Source organism: Scyliorhinus torazame, chromosome 5, assembly GCF_047496885.1.
Source record: "Scyliorhinus torazame isolate Kashiwa2021f chromosome 5, sScyTor2.1, whole genome shotgun sequence".
Taxonomy (NCBI): domain Eukaryota; kingdom Metazoa; phylum Chordata; class Chondrichthyes; order Carcharhiniformes; family Scyliorhinidae; genus Scyliorhinus; species Scyliorhinus torazame.
The window spans coordinates 124,866,048-124,888,961 of NC_092711.1; the positions used below are offsets into that span (position 1 = coordinate 124,866,048).

The following is a 22,914-nucleotide window of genomic DNA, read 5'->3' on the forward strand; positions in this document are numbered from 1 at the left end:
TAAAAATTGAACTAATTGTCGTCCCTTCTAAAGCAGAAGGGCGATCTCCCAGCACAGAGGGTCATTAGGGATTTCTCCCATAGACTAATTGACAGGGATTATACCCTCCAACCATCTGAAGTGAATTCTCTACATGAATCATCCCGGCCAGTGCAGTTGTCAACTTGCAGTTAGGCTGATCAACTGAGAGTTTCTGCTGCATTGCATCGATCACCGTGTGATTCCTTTCACAGAGTCCGTTGCTGAAAGGACTTTCAGCTGCAATGTTCATGACCAAAATGTCCATGTTTTCACACTCGTCATTAATAAATTTGCCTCCATCATCAGTCAGATACTTAGCTGGTGCCCCAGGTCCAGTCCCGACCCATTTCTCCATGATTTGTCGAGAATAACCCTTTTATCCTTGCCATGTATTATTGGAGGAATACATTGGAGGGGCTGTTTAGCACAAGGCTAAATCGCTGGCTTTGGAAAGCAGACCAAGGCAAGCCAGCAGCACGGTTCAATTCCCATACAGCCTCCCCGAACAGGCGCTGGAATGTGGCGACTAGGGGCTTTTCACAGTAACTTCATTTGAAGCCTACTTGTGACAATAAGCCATTTTCATTTTCATTTCATTTTCAGGAAGACTAAATCAGGTTACCATTTAGTTACCAAGTCTAAAGTTTAGAATGAAAATATTTCTGTCTTTGTCCCATACCTTTAGATTCATGGCAACTGCCTCATTAAAATCACAGACGAAGGGAAGATTTATAATAGGGTGTGATGGCGTGCTCCGATTCTTTTTACAGATTTCACACTTTACACTAATCTCTTTTAGAACATAGAATAAAATTCCTACAGTGCACCAGAGCCTTTGAAAGGCACCTTACCTAGGAATACTCCCCCGCCCTATCCCTGTAACTCAGTGACCCCACTTCACCTTTTGAACACTAAGGGACAATTTAGCAAAGCCAATGCACCTAACCTGCACATCTTTGGTCTGTGGCAGGAAACGGGAGCACCCGGAGGAAACCCACACAGACATGGAGAGAAAGTGCAAACTCCACGCAGTCACCCAAGGCCAGAATTGAACCCGGGTCCCTGGCGCTGTGAGGCAGCTTTGCTAACCACTGTACCACCGTGTCAGAGTCTTGTATATGCATCAACCAACCCGGTACCTTTTAGCAGGATTTTCCATCTTTGACAAAGAGGATGAGCAGTTTGTCTGCAGCTTTGAGACGATTTATTTTCTCTGATTTTTATCAGCTGATGCGATTAATCCACCTCAAACACTCTGATCAGAAATGTCAGGTGTTAAGGGGATATGATAATATTCTGATGGAGTAAACTTCAGATGCACTGACTTTCTAAAAACAATTGCCTTATCTTGCTCCATGTCCAGTTGCATTTGTACTTTGTTCATGGAAGGTTTACTCAATAGAAAGGGTATTTCACCAGAAACCAGTCCCAGTAAACTGCCTTACTCCAGCTATTTTACATGAAAATGAAATGAAATGAAAATCGCTTGTCACAGGTAGGCTTCAAATGAAGTTACTGTGAAAAGCCCCTAGTCGCCACATTCCGGCGCCTGTTCGGGGAGGCTGATACGGGAATCAACATTCTTTTAGTGACTTCAATGTCTTGACATTGCCAAACCGAAACATGGAGAGCTTTCTTACTCCTGAACCTTCTGTCGTTCTTCACCAGGAGGTGATCTTCACCAATCTGACCCAATCCTGTCGAGGTGCAGCCGCTAAGGAATGGGCTTGTGAGGGAAGGTTGGACAGGCTAGGCTTGTATCCCATGGAGCTTAAGTAAGATTGAAACATAGAAGATCTTAAGGGGTGGAAGCAGAGAGGATGTTTCCTCTTGCTGAAGAAACTTGAACTGGGTCACTTTTTTAATGTATATTTTTGAGAGTTTTTCCGTTTTTACAAATAACACCACAAATTCTCAACTGGTACAGTACAGCAGAAATCCTCCAGTGTGCATGAATACAGAAAAGTAGAAGATTAAACTTGGTGCCTCCGTTTATACTGGGGAAAACAGTGAATGGGTAAACTGGAGAAAGAGGGAGAAGAGGATAACGCATGAAAACAGGGTAAAATGGTGCACGCCTTCACATGTACCAATCGCTCATACACCTAAAGAAAATATAGGATAAGATTTCCACATCCTGCTGGGGTTTGCTCCAAAACATACTTTCCCCAATTCCATTCATAATGAGGTGCCAGGGACACTTTGTAATGTATTTTTCTCAGATCTGAGACCTGTCTGCACCTTTACAGGGTCCAGTCAACATTCTTTAACCCCAAAATAAAGAAAAGGTACAGAAAGAATTCACAAAACCTTTTGTCCGAAGGGGGATATCTTACATTCAACCACAAGATGCAACAAATCCCCAAAATCATGTTCAGTAGAGTGATCATTATTCCATATAATATATATATTATATACACACACGCAGCAAATATTCATACAATCGGTTCAGATTATAATTGACATGGTCAGTGCATCCCTTCACACGGAGAATAAAAGGATACGGAAAAGTGTGGGGGATCTCAGGATAAAGCCATGAACATGGCCCTATAGTGCATGCTCTGCTCCATAAAGCAACCAAGGATTCTACACCTTGCCAAGCAAAGCTCATGGCACAACAGACCTCACTCCTCAGTGTAAAAGCAAGGATTGTAGCACGTAAAAGAAAACAGGTAAATACTGCACAGCCCTCATGTCATACAACCATCTCAGTGTTGCTTTCACAGGGTAACAGGCAACAACACCTCACTGCTCATATATCATACACCCTTGCCGGGATAAAAGGCAAAAACACAAAATCAGGAGTAAAGTCACAGAGGAACAAAGGTCAGGTTTAATAATGAACTGCAGGATAACATAACCATCCAGGGAGATTGGAAAGGCCACAGCCACCAAGGATCATGGAGCGACAATCTGGATCCATCCAGAGTTCCCCCGAAGCCCCTGCACCTCCGCCATGTCGTCGTCCCGAAACACCCGTAAACAATTACCCAAGGTCCACCATTTCTGGCGCCTCCAACACTTCCCCCAAAACAGCGAGGATATAAAATAAGACCAGTGGTCGGGGTCCTCGACCGACCCCAGGCCTCGAAGAGCGGATACAATTTTCTCCGTCAAACTCAAACCACTGAACCTGCAAATCGAGATTGCGAAAGCATGGCAGCCTGTTCTTAAATTCAGCCAGAAATTCATTCCCAGCTCCCCTCAGGAGACTGGGCACATGGATATTCCTTCTGCAGCCCCATCTCCCCGAATCAACCAGGATGATCAACACCCCATGCAGCAGGATATTCGAGGACTGAAGTCAAGGCCTCACTCAGGAAGCTGCTCCATCGACTGAGAGGATTCTCTTCTCTGTTTCATCCATTCCCTTTAGGACATCCCACAATTCATAAATAATTTGGACTGAGGAGCTGAAACCATCATCCACAACAGCTCACAATGGCAGCCATCCTTTAGGCCCGTCCACCAGGGAAACCACCACTGCGACTGGACCCCAGCCCGGCCGCCTCCGTCCACCAGGGAAACCACCCCTGCGACTGGACCCCAGTCTGGCCGCCTCCCGCAACCAGGGAAACCACCCCTGTGACTGGACCCAGCCCAGCCACCTCATTCAGCCAATCATTGCCTTGACTGAACTCTGCTCCCCGCCACCAAAGTTTTACCAGGATATCCCAGGAACATAACACAGATCATACAGGTCAGGATCAAATAATTATGGGTTGTGCATCTGGACAAAGAAGAGGATTAATGGACGAGTGGTGCCAGGGCTCGCAAAAATGCAGCCACCTCCACCACCCTTACGTGTTCCTGGATTGACTGTATTGAACACAAAGATGATTGATTTGACTTTTATCCAGAATAATAAACACTATAACTGGGCTGGAGATTATTGCAGAGACAGACCCAGTTAAATCAGTAAATTATCAGTAAAATCCAATCAGTGTAGTTAGCTGTGAACTCACTGGTGACTCCGGACATGGGATAACTAATCAAATCCATTCCCACTTTCAGACCGGGTGCACCACCTCACCCCGCTGTGAATTTGCTGGTGTACAGTGAGGTGAATAGTGACCCAGTCCCACAGTGCAGGTAGGTGATTGATCTCTCATCAGTGTGAACATGTTGATGGCACATCAGTTCCTGGGAACCTACAACACGTCCTTCAATCTGGCCATTGAACAGGTCTCTCCTCAGTGTGAACATAGTATTCCACAAGGATGGCTGAATTAATTAATTCCCTCATTTGGAGCACGAGAGCGGTCTCTCCCCGCTGTGAAGGCGCTGGTGTTGCAGCAGGATGGATGAACGAGTGAATCCCTTCCCACACTCAGCGCAGGTAAATGGCTTCTCCCCAGAGTGAACCCATCTGTGTGACAGCAGGTCAGATGACTGAGTGAATCCCTTCCCACACACAGAGCAGGTGAACGGCCTCTCCCCAGTGTGAATTCGCTGATGTATAATGAGGACAGATGATTGTTTGAACCCAGTCCCGCAATAAGAGCACCGGAACGGTTTCTCGTCAGTGTGAAGACGCTGATGGTACATCAGCTCCCTGGTACTTTTGAAGCACTTCCCACAGTCTGAGCATTTAAAAGGTCTCTCATCAGTGTGAACTCTCTGGTGTGTCAGCAGGTGGGATGACTGAGTGAATCCCTTCCCACACTTGGAGCAGATGAATGGCCTCTCTCCAGTGTGAACTCGCTGGTGTGTCAGCAGATGGCAGAACTGGGAGAATCCTTTTCCACACACGGAGCAGGTGAACGGTTTCTCCCCGGTGTGACTGCGCCGATGAGTTTCCAGGTCAGACGGGGATCTTAATCCCTTCCCACAGTCCCCACATTTCCACGGTTTCTCCCCGTGTGACAAACGTTGGTGTTTTGACAGGCCAGATGATCGGCTGTAGCCTCGTCCACACACAGAACACGTGTACGGTTTCTCCCCACTGTGAATGGTGCTTTTTCCTTCCATGTTCAAAATCCGTACGTGGGAGGCTCCACCTGATCCTGGTGTGATGTTTGACTTCAGTTTTCTGACTCCAAATCCTCCCCTTCTAATATCCTGTGAAATTGATTTAAAAGAGAAAAAAGGGAGTGAGAGAGAACCCACAAAAACACAAAGGCAGGTTGTGAAATTGAGCTGAATGAATCTGGTCATTGGTGGGGCCGGCACTGGGAAAACGTGACATGAAAACTGTTGAATTGTCATAAAAACCCGACTGGATTTGCAGCTCCTTGTCCCTCTAAAGATGACAGTCATTAACTCCCTCCCTAACAGCAATGTGGGTGTACCTACACCTCATGGAACTGCAGCAGTTCAAGAAGGCAGCTCACCAGCATCTTCTGAAAGGCAACTAGGAATGGGCAGTAAATGTTGGCCTAACCAATGACCCCCCCCATCTGGTAAAATGAATTGATAGAAAACCAAGCCGGTCTCCTGCTCCTGTGGGTAGAATGAGAATAAAATTAATCAAGTGAATGATTTTCTCTCCTGGTCACAGGGACCCTGAAGCCCCGCCCACTCTGTGACATCACCAACGTGGCTTCACATTCGATACACTTCCCGTTGAAATAAGGTGGAGGCCGTTCACCGTTGACCTGTTCCTGGGAAAAGGCCCGGAGCTGCTAACTCAAGACCTGCGGGCTCTTACTCGGAGCTTGAGGCCGAAACTACGGGCTGGATTCTCCACTCCCGCGCCGAAGTGCCCACGCCGTCGTGAACGCCGTCGAGGTTCACAACGGCGTGAAACAGCCCCTATCCCGACTGATTCAGGGCCCAATAATGGGCTAGGAGCGGGGCCGCGTCATCTACACGCGCCAGGCCTTGTCGCCGCGTAAAGGCGGCGCCGCATACATGACGCGGCCAGCGCCGCATAACTGGCATCACCCGCGCATGCGTGGTTGCCGTCCTCTCCGAGTCCGCCCCGCAAGAAGATGGCGGACGGATCTTGCGGGGCCGCGGGAGGAAGGAGGTCTTCCTTCAGACAGGATGGCCCGATGATCGGTGGGCACCGATCACGGGCCACCCCACATTTGAGGTACCCCCGGTGCAGGATCACGCCCCACAGGCCGCCCCCCCCCAGCGTTCCCACGCGGTTCCCGACGGCAGCGACCAGGTGTGGACGGCGCCGGGGGGAACCCGCCGTTTTGGGCTGGCCACTCAGCCCATCCAGGCCTGAGAATAGCAGGGGTGCCGGAGAATCGCCATTTTGGGTGTCTCGGGTGATTCTCCGGCCTGCGGCCCACGGAACTCGACGGGGCCGTTCCCGCCGCTTGGGAGAATCGCGGGAGGGCGTCGGACCGGCGTCGTGGGAAATTTTGCCGGCCCAGGCGATTCTCCCAACCGGCGCGGAAGTAGAGAATCGCGCCCAAAGTCTTTCTGAAGCCTTCCCAGCCTAAATGCGGCCCCAATTCTCCGCTCCCCCCGGTGAGCCCATTCCTCCCTCTGCCTGACCGACTCTCACCCGCGACAGAAACCCTCTCGCGCAGGGCTGAGCAAAATGACACTGCGCATGCTCCAGAGACCCTCCAGAACCGCGCGTGCGCATTCACTTCCTGTAGTCTGAATAGGACATTTTCACACCCGCATGGAATGTTGGGTAGCGGCAGCGCCATTGAATGTCCAAAAAGGAAATAGAAGATCATTTTATTAACCGTTCGAAATGCATTAATTGAAAACACATACACATAAATCCTAGTGAATTTGCGCTCTGCTATATTTAATTTCTCAAAGTGATTTAAACCACCTGTTGGAAGACACTCAGCTTTAACGCTTTTCCCACTCTCCTCCTCAAGAGATGTTGGCTCTGGTTGTGTTTAATTCCACCGTCACTGATTCTTCAGGTCCCCGGGACCTGATGGGATTTATCCTAGGATTCTCTGGGAGGCCAGGGAAGATATTGCTGGACCATTGGCTTTGATTTTTATGTCATCATTGGCTACAGGAATAGTGCCAGAGGACTGGAGGATAGCAAATGTGGTCCCTTTGTTCAAAAAGGGGAGCAGAGACAACCCCGGCAACTATAGACCGGTGAGCCTCACGTCTGTAGTGGGTAAAGTCTTGGAGGGGATTATAAGAGACAAGATTTATAATCATCTAGATAGGAATAATATGATCAGGGATAGTCAGCATGGCTTTGTGAAGGGTAGGTCATGCCTCACAAACCTTATCGAGTTCTTTGAGAAGGTGACTGAACAGGTAGACGAGGGTAGAGCAGTTGATGTGGTGTATATGGATTTCAGCAAAGCGTTTGATAAGGTTCCCCACGGTAGGCTATTGCAGAAAATACGGAGGCTGGGGATTGAGGGTGATTTAGAGATGTGGATCAGAAATTGGCTAGCTGAAAGAAGACAGAGGGTGGTGGTTGATGGGAAATGTTCAGAATGGAGTTCAGTCACAAGTGGAGTACCACAAGGATCTGTTCTGGGGCCGTTGCTGTTTGTCATTTTTATCAATGACCTAGAGGAAGGCGCAGAAGGGTGGGTGAGTAAATTTGCAGACGATACTAAAGTCGGTGGTGTTGTCGATAGTGTGGAAGGAAGTAGCAGGTTACAGAGGGATATAGATAAGCTGCAGAGCTGGGCTGAGAGGTGGCAAATGGAGTTTAATGTAGAGAAGTGTGAGGTGATTCACTTTGGAAGGAATAACAGGAATGCGGAATATTTGGCTAATGGTAAAGTTCTTGGAAGTGTGGATGAGCAGAAATCTAGGTGTCCATGTGCATAGATCCCTGAAAGTTGCCACCCAGGTTGATAGGGTGGTGAAGAAGGCCTATGGAGTGTTGGCCTTTATTGGTAGAGGGATTGAGTTCCGGAGTCAGGAGGTCATGTTGCAGCTGTACAGAACTCTGGTACGGCCGCATTTGGAGTATTGCGTACAGTTCTGGTCACCGCATTATAGGAAGGACGTGGAGGCTTTGGAGCGGGTGCAGAGGAGATTTACCAGGATGTTGCCTGGTATGGAGGGAAAATCTTATGAGGAAAGGCTGATGGACTTGAGGTTGTTTTCGTTGGAGAGAAGAAGGTTAAGAGGAGACTTAATAGAGGCATACAAAATGATCAGGGGGTTGGATAGGGTGGACAGTGAGAGCCTTCTCCCGCGGATGGAAATGGCTAGCACGAGGGGACATAGCTTTAAATTGAGGGGTAATAGATATAGGACAGAGGTCAGAGGTAGGTTCTTTACGCAAAGAGTAGTGAGGCCGTGGAATGCCCTACCTGCTACAGTAGTGAACTCGCCAACATTGAGGGCATTTAAAAGTTTATTGGATAAACATATGGATGATAATGGCATAGTGTAGGTAAGATGGCTTTTGTTTCGGTGCAACATCGTGGGCCGAAGGGCCTGTACTGCGCTGTATTGTTCTATGTTCTATGTTCTTGCTTTCTCTCTCTATCTGAATAATCACTGGTTTTATAGAAAGATAGAGCACAGATGGAAACCATTCAGCCCATTATGCCTGTACTGGCTCTTTGGAAGATCTATCCAATTAATTCCACAGTCCTGCTGTCTGAGTCAGAACAATGTGTATCTGCTGTAGTGCTGCAGGAGGTGAAGGGAAAAGGTTTTCCAGCTTGTTACTTCTCAGACACACGCACCCCTGTGGTTGAACAGTGCACTAAACAGAGATTAAAGGCTGACTCAAGTATAGGCAAAATGTGCTGCAAAATCTCAGCAGGTCTGCCAGCATCTGTGGAAATTACAAGTGTTTTGAACCCAATATGACTCTTCTTCAGAATTGAGCTTCCATAATCACAGAATCACACAGTGCAGAAGAAGCTCTTTGGGCCATCAAGTCTGCACCGACACATACAGAACACCTGAACTGTCTACCTAATCCCATTTACCTGCACTTGGCCCATAGCTTTAAATGTTATGACATGCCAAGTGCTCATCCAGGTACTTTTTGAAGATGTGAGGCAAACAGCCTCTGCCACCTACCCAGGCAGTGCATTCCAGACCGTCACCACCTTCTGGGTAAACTAATTTCTCCTCAATTTCCCCCAAAACCTCCTGCTCCAGACCTTGAACTTGTGACTGATCCTTCAACTGAGGGGAACAGCTGCTCCCTATCCACCCATGTTCCTCATAATCATGTTCACCTTAATCATGTTGCCTCTCAGTCTTCTCACCTCCAACAAAAACAACCCAAGCCTATCCAACCTCTCTTCGTAACTTAAATGTTCCACCCTAGGCAACATCCTGGTGAATCTCCTCTGCACCCCCTCCAGCGCAATCTCACCCTTCCTATAATGCGATGAGCAGAATTGCACACAGTACTCCAGCTGTGGCCTCACCAAAGTTCTATATAGCTTCATCATGACCTCCCTGCTTTTGTAATCTATGCCCTGATTGATAAAAGCGAGTGTCCCGTATGCCTTTTTCACCACTCTATTAACCTGCCCTTCTGCCTTCAGAGATCTATGGACAAACACACCAAGGTCTCTTTGTTTTTCGAAACTACCCAGTGTTAGATCTTTCATAGTATATTTCCTTGTCAAATTCCTCCTTCCAAAGTGCATCACCTCACACTTTTCAGGGTTAAATTCCACCTGCATCATAAAAGCCCATTTGGCCACGCATGCCCCCCCCCCCCCCGGTCGGACGACTTTCAATTTTGCAGCAATAGTCGGCCCAATTTAAAATTTAGTGACAAGGGGGTGGCATTGAGCGAGAAGTTATACAAAAAAATCAGAATAGATGGAGAAATGCGAGGTCACATTCATCAGTTTTAGACAACTCTTAGCCACAGCGTCAGCATTAGGGTTGCCAGATTTGCCCTGCCCCAGTCAACAAGGCAGCATGGTAGCATTGTGGTTAGCACAATTGCTTCACAGCTCCAGGGTCCCAGGTTTGACTCCGGCTTGGGTCACTGTCTGTGCGGAGTCTGCACATCCTCCCTGTGTGTGTGTGTGGGTTTCCTCCGGGTGCTCCGGTTTCCTCCCACAATCCAAAGATGTGCAGGTTAGGTGGATTGGCCATGATAAATTGCTCTTAGTATCCAAAATTGCCCTTAGTGTTGGGTGGGGTTACTGGGTTATGGGGATGGGGTGAAGGCATTGACCTTGGGTAGGGTGCTCTTTCCAAGAGCCGGTACAGACTCGATGGGCCGAATGGCCTCCTTCTGCATTGTAAATTCTATGAACATATATGGCCATAATAATGGGAATTACAACATTGCTGTACCGACCCAACAAAATAGAGCTAATATACGACTTGTAGTCCGTTACTCCAACAGGCAATCAGCAGTTGCTGCTGGATACAGGAAATCCAAACAGGACACCCCTCAGTGCAGATTCTGAACATGGGGAGATTTGAAAAAATATCAGGTGCTAGAAGGGCTCAAGGGAAGTTGAGGAAGTGAATAGAGTCGGATAAGAGTGATTAGAGGAGGCAATTGTGACCCCATTTGTCGACAGGTTACAGCGGAGTCCACGAGGAGCCAAGAACAGGCTGGATGATGGTTGAACGAGGCAGAACAAAATTAAAAGTGGAATCTACCTGATGGGCAAAGAAAACGATGATGAAAAGGAAATGGACATTTAAAGAGATTTTAAGAAGACAACAATAAAAATAAACACACCTCCATAGCAAGAACATCCTTCCTCAGATAAGGACACCAAAACTGCACACAATACTCCAGGTCTGGCCTCACCAATGCCCTATACAATTGCAGTAAAACATCTCTATTCCTGTACTCAAATCCTCTCGCTATTAAGGCCAACATGCCATTTGCCTTCTTTACTGCCTTTTGTACGTGTGCTTACTTTCAGCGACTGATGAACAAAGACATCAAGGTCTTGCTGAGTATCCACCTTTCTCAATTTATATCCATTCAAATAATAGTCCACCTTCCTATTTTTGCTACTGAAGCCGAAAGCTCACATTTATCCACATTATACTGCATCTGCCATACTTATGCCCACTCACTCAGTCTATCCAAATCCTGAAGTATCTCTGCATCCTCCTCCCAACTCACCCTCCCACCCAACTTTGTATCATCTACACATTTAGAGATAATATATATAGTGCTCTCGTCCAAATCATTAATATATAATGTGAACCATTGGGGTCCTAGCACAGATCCCTGCAGTACCCCATTAGTCACTGCCAGACGATCAGAAAAAGATCCAATTATTCCAACTTTTGCTTAGTTTTTGCTAACCATCTCACCTCAAGACACTACCCGTAATCACATGTGCTTTAACTTTACATCGTAATCTGCTATGTGAGACCTTGTCGAAAACCGTCTGAAAGTCTAAATAAACCACAGCCACTGGTTCTCCCTGATCAACTCTACGAGTGACATCTTCAAAGAATTCCAGTGGATTTAGCGAGCATGATTTTCCTTTTGCAAATCCATGCTGATTTTGTCTGATTACACCACTGCTTTCCAAATGCTGCGCGATGAAATCCTTGATAATGGACTCCAGCATCTTCCCAACTACCAACGACAGGCTCACTGGTTTATAGTTCCGTTTTCTCTCTTCCTCCTTTTTTGAATCGCAGGGTTACATTTGCTCCCTCCATTCTGTAGGAACCATTCCAGAGTCCAAAGAATTTTGGAAAATGGGCACCAATGGGTCCACTATTTTGAGGGCCACTTCCTTAAGTACTCTGTGACGAAGATTTTTCTTTTTATAAATTTAGTGTACCCAATTCATTTTTTCCAATTAAGAGGCAATTTAGTGTGGCCAATCCACCTAACCTGCACACCTTTGGGTTGTGGGGGTGAAACCCACGCAGACATGGGGAGAATGTGCAAACTCCACACGGACAGTGACCCAGGGCCGGGATTCGAACCCGGGTCCTAAGCGCTGCAGTCCCAGTGCTAACCACTGCGCCACGTGCCACCCTCTCTGTGATGAAGATTATCAGGTCCTGGAGATTTGTCCCCCTTCAATCCCATTAATTTCCCCAAAACTATTTCTTCAGCTCCTCAATAAAACTGTTTGCCAGAACCTCTGGTACATTATTCATGTCTTCCTTTGTGAAGACAGAGGCAAAGTACAAAATTAGTTCTTCAGCCATTTCTTTGTTCCGTTTGAATTCCTCCGTTTCTGACTGCAAGTAGCCGACATTACTTTTTAATCAATCTTTTTCTCTTTACATACTCCATAGAGAAACTGATTTTATAACAATTGGAATTGACGCACACACATTGATACCTGCCCAGGATGAGTAAAATTGATGTGAAAGCGTAAATCGCTTGGATAGGAATAATTATGGGCCTGTTAGCAAATCAACCTAGTGCAAAGTATCCACCAGATGGATAGAGAGCTGGAGAATGTTTTAAGTCCATGCATGTTGTTATTTTGCATGATATTGAAGTAGCTGATTTGCAAGGGGGGACTGTCTGAGAGCAGGGATATCAATCCAATTATTCAGAGAGCACACAATTTTCAATAGATGATGGAATAAAATGGAATTTACCACAAGTTATGTGAAGGGGGAATGAAAGACTCAAGAGTTTAATTTCCCCTCCAGGCGCCACTTGACTTAACAGCACATTTTTGGATTTTAGACAAATAAGCTAAGTGAATGAGCCAGTCACAGGATACATGAAGGGGACCCTTGCTTCTCTACCTCCCTGCTTACTAATGGACCGGGTCACTCACCTCCTGACCAGTCACCCTGGGGAGGGCTCAAATCTGCTGCTATCGTGTTAGCACATGTTGCTGGAGGGGTTCGGGCAGGAAGGTAAGCCAGATATCAACACAGTGGGTGGGTGGGTAACTTGGGGTCTGCTGACCATCCTCAATTACACAGGCTATGTCCTTTTGACCTTGACGGGACCCTACTCGTCCTCCTCGCTGTGCGCATCGGCTGATATTCGGTAGTACGCACTGTGACCCGTGTCCCCAAAGCCAGGTGCAAAAAGCACATCAGCGCCCTACAAGCCACTCTTCTGCGCAACACGCCCTGTGACGATGGTCAAATCGTAGATGAGGTCATCAATGACAAACCATGTGCACCTTTCCTTCTTGTCGAATAGGTCCAACCCCCACGGTACGAATGGGAGTTGGAAGGGGAGACGGAAGGATTCGGAATTTGGGTTTTCCTCCATTTTGTGTTGGTCAGATCAGAACAGATTGTGTTAATTCAGCTGAACTTGGGGCAGCACGGTGCGCAGTGGATCATAGAATTTACAGTGCAGAAGGAGGCCATTCAGCCCATCGAGTCTGCACCAGCCCTTGGAAAGATCACCTTACCTACACCCCACACCTCCACCCCATCCCCCTTTATCCCCCTAACCCAGTAACCCCACATAACCTTTTTGGACACTAAGGGCAATTTAGAATAGCCAATCCACCTATCCTGCACATCTTTCGATAGCACTGCTGCCTCATGGCGCCGAGGTCGCAGGTTCGATCCCACCTCTGGGTCATTGTCCGTGTGGAGTTTGCACATTCTCCCCGTGTTTGCGTGGGTTCCGCCCCTGCAACCCAAAGATGTGCAGGATAGGTGATTAGCCACGCTAAATTGCCCCTTAATTAGAAAACATTAATTGGGCACTCTACATTTTTTATTTTTTTTAAAATTCAGCTGAACTTCATTTTGGACCAACATGCTAACCAGCCATAACCTAAGGAGACTGGCTCCTCTTGTCTGCTATGCTCACTCCCAGGAGTAGCTCATGGCTATTGGTTCCTGCTCATCAACAGTTGGTGTTCTATTTGCCTTCAGAAATAACTCATGGTTTTCTGGCAGAAACTTCATTAACTTTTGCCTCAGCAACATTTTTCCGGTTGGTCAGTGGATATAACTCAGGGACAACAATCAGGGGCCTCCGCTTGAGATAACAACTTGTAGCATTTGCAGGACATGTGTTATCCGAATGGCCTAGTGGGATGAAGCCTTCATTAAACCACCATGCTGTTTGTGATACCCATTGATTTAAGGTCTGGGATCAGGCTCACGAGGGACAGACAATTATCACAGGAGTGTTAATCCGTCAAGGCAACTGGACTGTCTGCTTTTGCTATCAGCAGAACAGTAATTAGTGGAGGACTGTGATATCAGAGACCGGAAGTAGAATCAAAGATGTAACATAATGATTTGTCTTATAAGTGTTACAAAGAAGTAATTATTTCTGACTCGGTCTTGAACTCTGGAACAGTGTACACAGTACAGTATTTACAGTGCAGAAGGAGGCCATACGGCCCATCGAGGCTGCACCGGCCCTTGGAAAGAGCACCCTACCTAAACCCCCACCCCCACCCTATCCCCATAACCCAGTTAACCCACATAACTATTTTGGACGCAAAGGGCAATGTAGCTGGGCCAATCCATGTAACCTGCACATCTTTGGACTGTGGGAGGAAACCGGAGCATCCGGAGGAAACCCACACACACACACGGGGAGAAAGTGCAGACTGCACAGACAGTGACCCAAGCCGGGAATCAAACCTGTAACCCTGGAGCTGTGAAACAACATTGCTAACCACTGTGCTACCGTGCCCCCCCCCCCAACAGTATATGGTTAACTGTAATGACACACATTTATCAATCATCGGAATGCCCACACTTGGTACCTGCTTTTTTTTGTAAACTTTAATTTGTGCATTGCAATAATTATCTATTGTTATTATTTGACACCATGTATTAACTATAACGTATGAAGGGAGTAGTGTAGAATGTTGCATTCTAAACTGTGATTAATGCCACACATTTATGTTATGAATTCACTCAGTGTGACCTTTATAAATGTTAATCATGGATACACACATATTATGGGCACACCTTGTATAAATATAATTCGTATTATAATTTAATACAGCAAGCATTATAAAATATTGTGAATTAGGAGTGGTGACCATATTATCCTTTATATTAAAAGTAAAATGGTCGAGGGCAGCTTGCAGTAAGAAGCTAGTTGGGGCCTCAAAGGAGGCAGATAGGTGATAAGGGAGAGACGGACTCTGTTTTCGGAAGAATCCAAGCTGCTGGCATTAGCAGTTATCAGAGGGAACGAACTGACAGACATCCATTCCTCTCCTATTGGGTGAAGGAGTCTCAGGCTAGCAAATATCTAGAAGCGTGACCTATTACCAATTCTAAAGATCATGGGAGACTCCTCAGATATTAAGGATAACAACGTCACTATGGAGATCTTGAGAGTCTTGAATAAACATTACTTGTTTGGGACGTGCTAAGCTACAGAATATTGGGAGGAGCAAAGAGCAGTGATGACTGTCTAAAACTGTACATAACTTGTGCCCTCACTTCTGTAGGCGGAGCTGAGTTCTGTCTGACTTCTTACATGGAGGTTAAGGCAGATCTGGTCTGCTGGCTATGTTTGCAATCTTTAATAAATCATACAAACTGAATTCAAGGCTTGATCCTTGTCTACTAGAACAAGAACAAAGAAAATTACAGCACAGGTACAGGCCCTTCGGTTCTCCCAGCCTGCGCCGATCCAGATCCTTTATCTAAACCTGTCTTCTATTTTCCAAGGATCTACTTCCCTCTGGTTTATATATCTGTCTAGATGCATCTTAAATGATGCTATCGTGCCCGCCTCTACCACCTCCACTGGCAAGGCGTTCCAGGCACCCACCACCCTCTGCGTAAAAAACTTTCCACGCACATCTCCCTTAAACTTTCCCCCTCTCACCTTGAAATCGTGACCCTGTGTAATTGACACCCCCCACTCTTGGAAAAAGCTTGTTGCTATCCACCCTGTCCATACCCGTCATAATTTTGTAGACCTCAATCAGGTCCCCCCTCACCCTCTGTCTTTCCAATGAAAACAATCCTAATCTACTCAACCTTTCTTCATAGCTAGCACCCTCCATACTAGGCAACATCCTGGTGAACCTCCTCTGCACCCTCTCTAAAGCATCCATATCCTTCTGGTAATGTGGCGACCAGAACTGCACGCAGTATTCCAAATGTGGCCTAACCAAAGTCCTATACAACTGTAACATGACCTGCCGACTCTTGTACTCAATACCCCGTCCGATGAAGGTAGGCATGCTGTATGCTTTCTTGACCACTCTATCGACCTGTGTTGCCACCTTCAGGGTGCAATGGACCTAAACTCCCAGATCTCTCTGTACATCATTTTTCCCCAGGACTCTTCCATTGACCGTATAGTCCGCTCTTGAATTGGATCTTCCAAAATGCATCACCTCGCATTTGCCTGGATTGAACTCCATCTGCCATTTCTCTGCCCAACTCTCCAATCTATCTATATTTTGCTGTATTCTCTGACAGTCCCCCTCACTATCTGCAACTCCACCAATCTTAGTATCAGCTGCAAACTTGCTAATCAGACCACCTATACCTTCGTCCAGATCATTTATGTATATCACAAACAACAGTGGTCCGAGCAGATCCCTGTGGAACACCACTAGTCACCCTTCTCCATTTTGAGACACTCCCTTCTACCACAACTCTGTCTCATGTTGCCCAGCCAGTTCTTTATCCATCTAGCTAGTACACCCTGAACCCCATGCGACTTCACTTTTTCCATCAACCTGGCGTGGGAAACTTTAATCAAACGCCTTACTGAAGTCCATGTACATGACATCTACGGCCCTTCCCTCATCAATTAACTTTGTCATTTCCTCAAAGAATTCTATTAGGTTTGTAAGACATGACCTTCCCTGCACAAAACCATGCTGCCCATCACTGATAAGTCTATTTTCTTCCAAAATGTGAATAGATCCCATCCCTCAGTATCTTCTCCAACCAGTTTACCTACCACTGACGTCAAGCTCACAGGTCTATAATTCCCTGCGTTATCCCTGCTACCCTTCTTAAACAAAGGGACAACATTAGCAATTCTCCAGTCCTCCGGGACCTCACCCATGCTCAAGGATGCTGCAAAGATATCTGTTAAGGTCCCAGCAATTTTGTCCCTCGCTTCCCTCAGTAACCTGGGATAGATCCCATCCGGACCTTGGGACTTGTTCACCTTAATGCCTTTTAGAATACCCAAAACTTCCCCCTTCCTTATGCCGACTTGACCTAGAGTATTTAAGCATCCATCCCTAACCTCAACATCCGTCATGTCCCTCTCCTTGGTGAATACTGATGCAGTGTACTCATTAAGAATCTCACCCATTTCCTCTGACTCCACGCATAAATTCCCTCTTTTGTCTTTGAGTGGGCCAATCCTTTCTCTAGTTACCCTCTTTCTCCTTATATACGAATAAAAGGCTTTGGGATTTTCCTTAACCCTGTTAGCCAAAGATATTTCATGACCCCTTTTAGCCCTCTTTATTGTGCATTTGAGATTTGTCCTACTTTCCCGATATTCCTCCAAAGTTTAATCAGTTTTAAGTCGCCTAGATCTTATGTCTGCTTCCTTTTTCATCTTAGCTGGTCTCACAATTCCACCTTCTTCCATGGTTCCCTAATGTTGCCATTTCTATCCCTCATTTTCACAGGAACAAGTCTGTCCTGCACTCTTAATCAACCTTTCCTTAAAAGACTACCACATTTCAAATGTGGATTTACCCTTAAACAGCTGTGCCCAATCCACATTCCCCAACTCCTGGCGAATTTTGTTATTCTTGGCCTTTCCCCAATTTAGCACTCTTCCTTTAGGACCACTCTCGTCCTTGCCCATGAGTATTCTAAAACTTACGGAATTGTGATCGCTGTTCCCAAAGTAATCACTGACCGAAACTTTAACCACCTGGCCGGGATCATTCCCCAATACCAGGTCCAGTATGGCCCCTTCCCGAGTTGGACTATTTACATACTGCTCGAAAAAAAACTCTTGGATGCTCCTTACAAATTCTGCTCCATCTACGCCTCCAACACTACAGGAGTCCCATTCAATGTTGGGGAAGTTAAAATCTCCCATCACGACCACTCTGTTGCTCCTACAATTTTCTATAATCTGTCTACATATTTGTACCTCTACTTCACGCTCGCTTTTGGGAGGCCTGCAGTAAAGTCCCAACAATGTTACTGCACCCTTCCTATTTCTTAGCTCCACCCATATTGCCTCAGTGCTCGAATCCTCCATAGTGCCCTCCTTAAATCACAGCTGTGATATCATCTCTGACCAGTAATGCAACTCCTCCACCCCTTTTGCCTCCCTCTCTATCCCTCCTGAAGCATCTATACACTGGGATATTTAGTTGCCAATCTTGCCCTTCCCTCAAACAAGTCTCAGTAATACCAATAACATCACATTCCCAGGGACAAATCGAAGCCCTAAGTTAATTTGCCTTACGTGCTACACGTCTCACATTAAAACAGATGCACCTCAGACCACCTGTCCCTTTGTGTTCATCATCTCTTCCCTGTCTACTCTTCCCCTTAGTCACAATGAGTTTATTGTCTAGTATTTAGTATTCCGAGTCGAACAATGGTCTCTCCCCAGTGTGAACTCTGATGCTTCTGCAGATTGAATGAATGACTGAATCCTTTCCCACACTGAGAACAGGTGAACGTCCACTCCCCAGTGTGAACTCGCTGGTGTGTCTGCAGGTTGAAGAAATGAATGATTCCCTTCCCACACCGAGAGCAGGTGAATGTTTCTATCCAGTGTGAACTCGCTGGTGTGAATGCAGGCTGAATAACCGTGCAAATCCCTTCCCACACTGAGAGCAGGTGAACGGCTTCTCCCCAGTGTGAACTCTTTGGTGAGCCTGGAGGCTGAATAACCGAGTGAATCCCTTCCCACACTGAGAGCAGGTGAATGGCCTCTCCCCTGTGTGAAGTCGCTGGTGAGCTTGGAGGCTGGATAACTGAGCGAATCCCTTCCCACACAGAGAGCAGGTGAATGGCCTCTCCCCAGTGTGAACTCGCTGGTGTCTCAGCAGGTTGGATGAATCAATAAATCCCTTTCTGCATTGAGGGCAGGTGAACGGCCTCTCCCCAGTGTGAATTCGCTGATGTCTCTGCAGGGTGGATAAATCAATGAATCCCTTCTTACACTGAGAGCAGGTGAATGGCCTTTCCCCAGTGTGATTCCGCTGATGTGACTGCAGGGTGGATAACTGTGCGAATCCCTTCCCACACTGAGAGCAGGTGAATGGCCTTTCCCCAGTGTGAACTCGCTGGTGTAACTGCAGGTGAGATAACTGAGTGAATTCCTTCCCACACTGAGAGCAGGTGAATGGCCTCACCCCAGTATGAATTTGGTGGTGTCTCTGCAGGTGATATAACGAAGTGAATTCCTTCCCACACTGAGAGCAGGTGAACAGCCTCTCCCCACTGTGAAGTTGCTGATGTTTCTGCAGGGTGGAAAGATCAATGAATCCTTTCCCACACTGAGAGCAGGCGAACGGCCTCTCCCCAGTGTGATTGCGTCGATGAATCTCCAGCTTAGATGGGGATCTGTATCCCTTCCCACAGTTCCCACATTTCCACGGTTTCTCCATGTTATGGTTCTCCTCGTGTCTCTCCAGATTGGACAATCAGTGGAAACGTTGTCTACACACAGAATATGTGCGCTGTCTCTCCTCACTATGCATCAGGTGATGTTTTTTTAGGCTGTGTAACTGGTTTAAGCTCTTTCCACAGTCAGTTCACTGGAACACTCTCACTCGGGTGTGTGTTGTGTGGGTCTCGGTGCTTTTCCAGTCACACTGATGTTTCCAGTCAATTCACTGGAACTCTCTCACTCGGGTGTGTGTTGTGTGGAACTCGGTGCTTTTCCAGTCACACTCACATTTAAAATCTTTTGAAGCCTACATACTGGACAAACATTTCTCCTTCTCGCCGATGATTTTCAGGTCAGAGGTATCGAGTGACTTTGTCATATCGAGACGTGACATTTATGCTCTCTGTTTGTAATTCCTCCTCTTCCAATATCCTTTAAAAACAATTTACAAAAGTCATCATTGTTAATACAGGTAGCAATTCAGAACTGACAATCCTAGTTCCTCTGGAACATTATTTCATCTCTCGTTCTCCACAAGCTGTAAATCTCCATCCCACACAATCTCCCTCCAATCTCACTGCTGTATCTAATATTCACCCTCCCAATTCTCCTGATTCATGTTAATTGACACTACTTTTAACCCCCCAACATCTGGCCAAGGCTTGTGAAATCCTACCAACTGTTCTGGCTTCAGACAATTCACCTGAACATAGAACATTACAGCGCAGTACAGGCCCTTTGGCCCTCGATGTTGCACCGACCTCTGAAACCACTCTAAAGCCCATCCACACTATTCCCTCATCATCCATTATGTTTATCCAATGACCATTTAAATGCCCTTAGTTGGCGAGTCCACTACTATTGCAGGCAGGGCATTCTACGCCCTTACTATTCTGAGTAAAGAACCTACCTCTGACATCTGTCCTATATCTATCTCCCCTCAATTTAAAGCTATGTCCCCTCGTGCTCGACATCACCATCCGAGAAAAAAGGCTCTCACTGTCCACCCTATCTAATCCTCTGATCATCCTGTATGCCTCAATTAAGTCACCTCTTAACCTTCTTCTCTCTAAAGAAAACAGCCTCAAGTCCCTCAGCCTTTCCTCATAAGATCTTCCCGCCATACCAGGCAACATCCTGGTAAATCTCCTCTGCACCTTTCCAATGCTTCCACATCCTTCCCATAATGCGGCGACCAGAACTGCACGCAATACTCCAAATGTGGCCGCACCAGAGTTTTGTACAGCTGCAACATATCCTCATGGCTCCGAAACTCAATCCCTCTACCAATAAAAGCTAACACACCGTATGCCTTCTTAAAAACCCTATCAACCTGGGTAGCAACTTTCAGGGCTCTATGTACATGGACACCGAGATCTCTCTGCTCATCCACACTACCAAGAATCTTACCATTAGCCCAGTACTCTGTCTTCCTGTTATTCCTTCCAAAACGAATCACCTCATACTTTTCTGCATTAAACTCCATATTTCACCTCTCAGCCCAGCTCTGCAGCTTATCCATGTCCCGCTGTAACTTGTAACATCCTTCCGCACTGTCCACAACTCCACCGACTTTAGTGTCATCTGCAAATTTACTCACCCATCCTTCTACGCCCTCCTCCAGGTCATTTATAAAAATTACAAACAGCAGTGGCCCCAAAACAGATCCTTGTGGTACACCACGAGTAACTGAACTCCACGCTGAACATTTCCCATCAACCACCACCCTTTGTCTTCTTCCAGCTAGCCAATTCCTGATCCAAACTGCTAAATCACCCTGAATCCCATGCCTCCGTATTTTCTGTAATAGCCTACTGTGGGGAACCTTATCAAACGCTTTTCTGAAATCCAAATACACCACATCAACTGCTTTACCCTCGTCCACCTGTTTGGTCACCTTCTCAAAGAACTCAATAAGGTTTGTGAGGCACGACCTACCCTTCACAAAACCGTGTTGACTATCTAATCAAATTATTCCTTTCCAGATGATTGTACATCCTATCTCTTAGAAACCTTTCCAAGACTTTGCCCACAACAGAAGTAAGGATCACTGGTCTATAGTAACCGGGGTTGTCTCTACTTCCCTTCTTGAACAAGGGGAGAACATTTGCTATCCTCCAGTCTTTTGGCACTATTCCTGTGGACAATGATGACATAAAGATCAAAGCCAAAGGCTCAGCAATCTCCTCCCTGGCTTCCCAGAGAATCCTGCGATAAATCCAATCCGGCCCTAGGGACTTATCTATTTTCACACTTCCCAGGATTGCTAACACCTCCTCCTTCAGAAACTCAAGCCTTTCTAGTCTAGTAGCCTGTATCTCAGTATTCTCCTCGACAACATTGTCTTGTTCCTCTGTGAATACTAACGAGAGATATTCATTTAGCACCTCCCCTACCTCCTTGGACTCCACGCACAACTTCCCACTACTGTCCTTGACTGGCCCTACTTTTACCCGAGTCATTCTTTTATTCGCGACATATCTATAGAAAGCTTTAGGGTTATCCTTGCTCCTACCTGCCAAAGACTTCCTAGCTAACTTGTAACTCTTGAGCACCCTAACTGAATCTTCACGTCTCATCTTTACATGAGCCTCCTTCTTACTCTTGACAAGTGATTCAACTACTTTAGTAAACCACGGTTCCCTTGCTCGACTGCTTCCTCCCTGCCTGACAGGTAAATACTTATCAAGGACACACAGCTGTTCCTTGAACATGCTCCATATTTCAATTGAGCCCATCCACTGCAGTTTCACTGCCCATCCTATGCATCCTAAGTCATGCCTCATCGCATCATAATTGCCTTTCCCCCAGCTATAACTCTTGCCCTGCGGTATATACCTATCTCTTTCCATCACTCATAACCCGTGATTATACCTCTTTCCAGTCACACCATCTGGACCTGTAAAGACTTCATTACCTGCAAAGACTCATATTCAAAGTATCGTCTTGCATCATTGGCTGTGAATGTATAAGCTAACTCTTCACTCACCTGATGAAGGAGCTACGCTCTAAAAGCTCGTGATACCAAATGAACCTGTTGTTGTCAGGCTTCCTGAGCCCAGCCCAACGCAGCATCTCCACATTCTGAACAATGGGAAACAAACTCCTCCCACTCATTGAAACATCACTCCGACAATAATGACAAACGCGCATGCGCCCTGATGCAGATCCAATAAAGATGGCGGCCGTTAACTCGAGCTGAATATGAGGCTCTGCAGCCCCGCTCGGTACAAACTGGGTCCCGTAAACTTTCCGAGGTTTGCGGCTTGCAAAAGCTTTACACAACGTTTCCGCCCACTCCCGCGATCTCTCGCTTCCTCCACATTGTGAAACGCCTGTTACCAGTTTCGGATCTGAAGACGCAGTCCTTCTCAATCGCCATTACCCACACTGCGCATGCTTCAAACAGCGGACCCACCCCTCATTCACTCCGATTGGTTGGAGGACCAGCGGCTCGGTGAGTCCTGCAGTCCCGCCCTTCCTCTTCTTATTGGTCTGGAGCTACCGTCAATCACCCGGGCATTGTGACGGTTGCAGACGGTGAG

At 46.6% G+C, this 22,914-nt stretch overlaps 2 protein-coding genes across 3 annotated transcripts in view; both read right to left on the minus strand.

Annotated features, from left to right (window-relative positions):
- LOC140421804 (uncharacterized) overlaps window positions 1–22,914 on the minus strand; it is a 314,633-nt gene that overhangs the window by 269,480 nt on the left and 22,239 nt on the right. The window lies entirely within an intron of this gene.
- On the minus strand, window positions 1,875–22,766 carry LOC140421815 (uncharacterized). 2 transcript variants are annotated; one of them, XM_072506749.1, is made up of 3 exons: window positions 22,712–22,766; window positions 19,113–19,801; window positions 1,875–5,082 (listed from the first exon to the last, which is right to left on the minus strand). In XM_072506749.1, exons 2-3 carry the CDS (start codon window positions 19,365–19,367, stop codon window positions 4,264–4,266), a joined length of 1,074 nt encoding a protein of 357 aa, XP_072362850.1. In that variant the 5' UTR covers window positions 19,368–19,801; window positions 22,712–22,766; the 3' UTR covers window positions 1,875–4,263. The 2 variants fall into 2 exon arrangements, with proteins under 2 accessions (XP_072362850.1, XP_072362849.1); XM_072506748.1 differs by having other exon boundaries at window positions 22,359–22,764.

Bases quoted from the DNA above. Each gene is read 5' to 3' on its own strand.
- LOC140421815 (XM_072506749.1), bottom strand. From the start codon at position 19,367: ATGGAGAAACCGTGGAAATGTGGGAACTGTGGGAAGGGATACAGATCC. The intron at 5,083-19,112 runs GTGAGGCCATTC...TCAATTTCACAG, and splicing joins ACCACCAAATTCATACTGGG to GATATTAGAAGGGGAGGATT.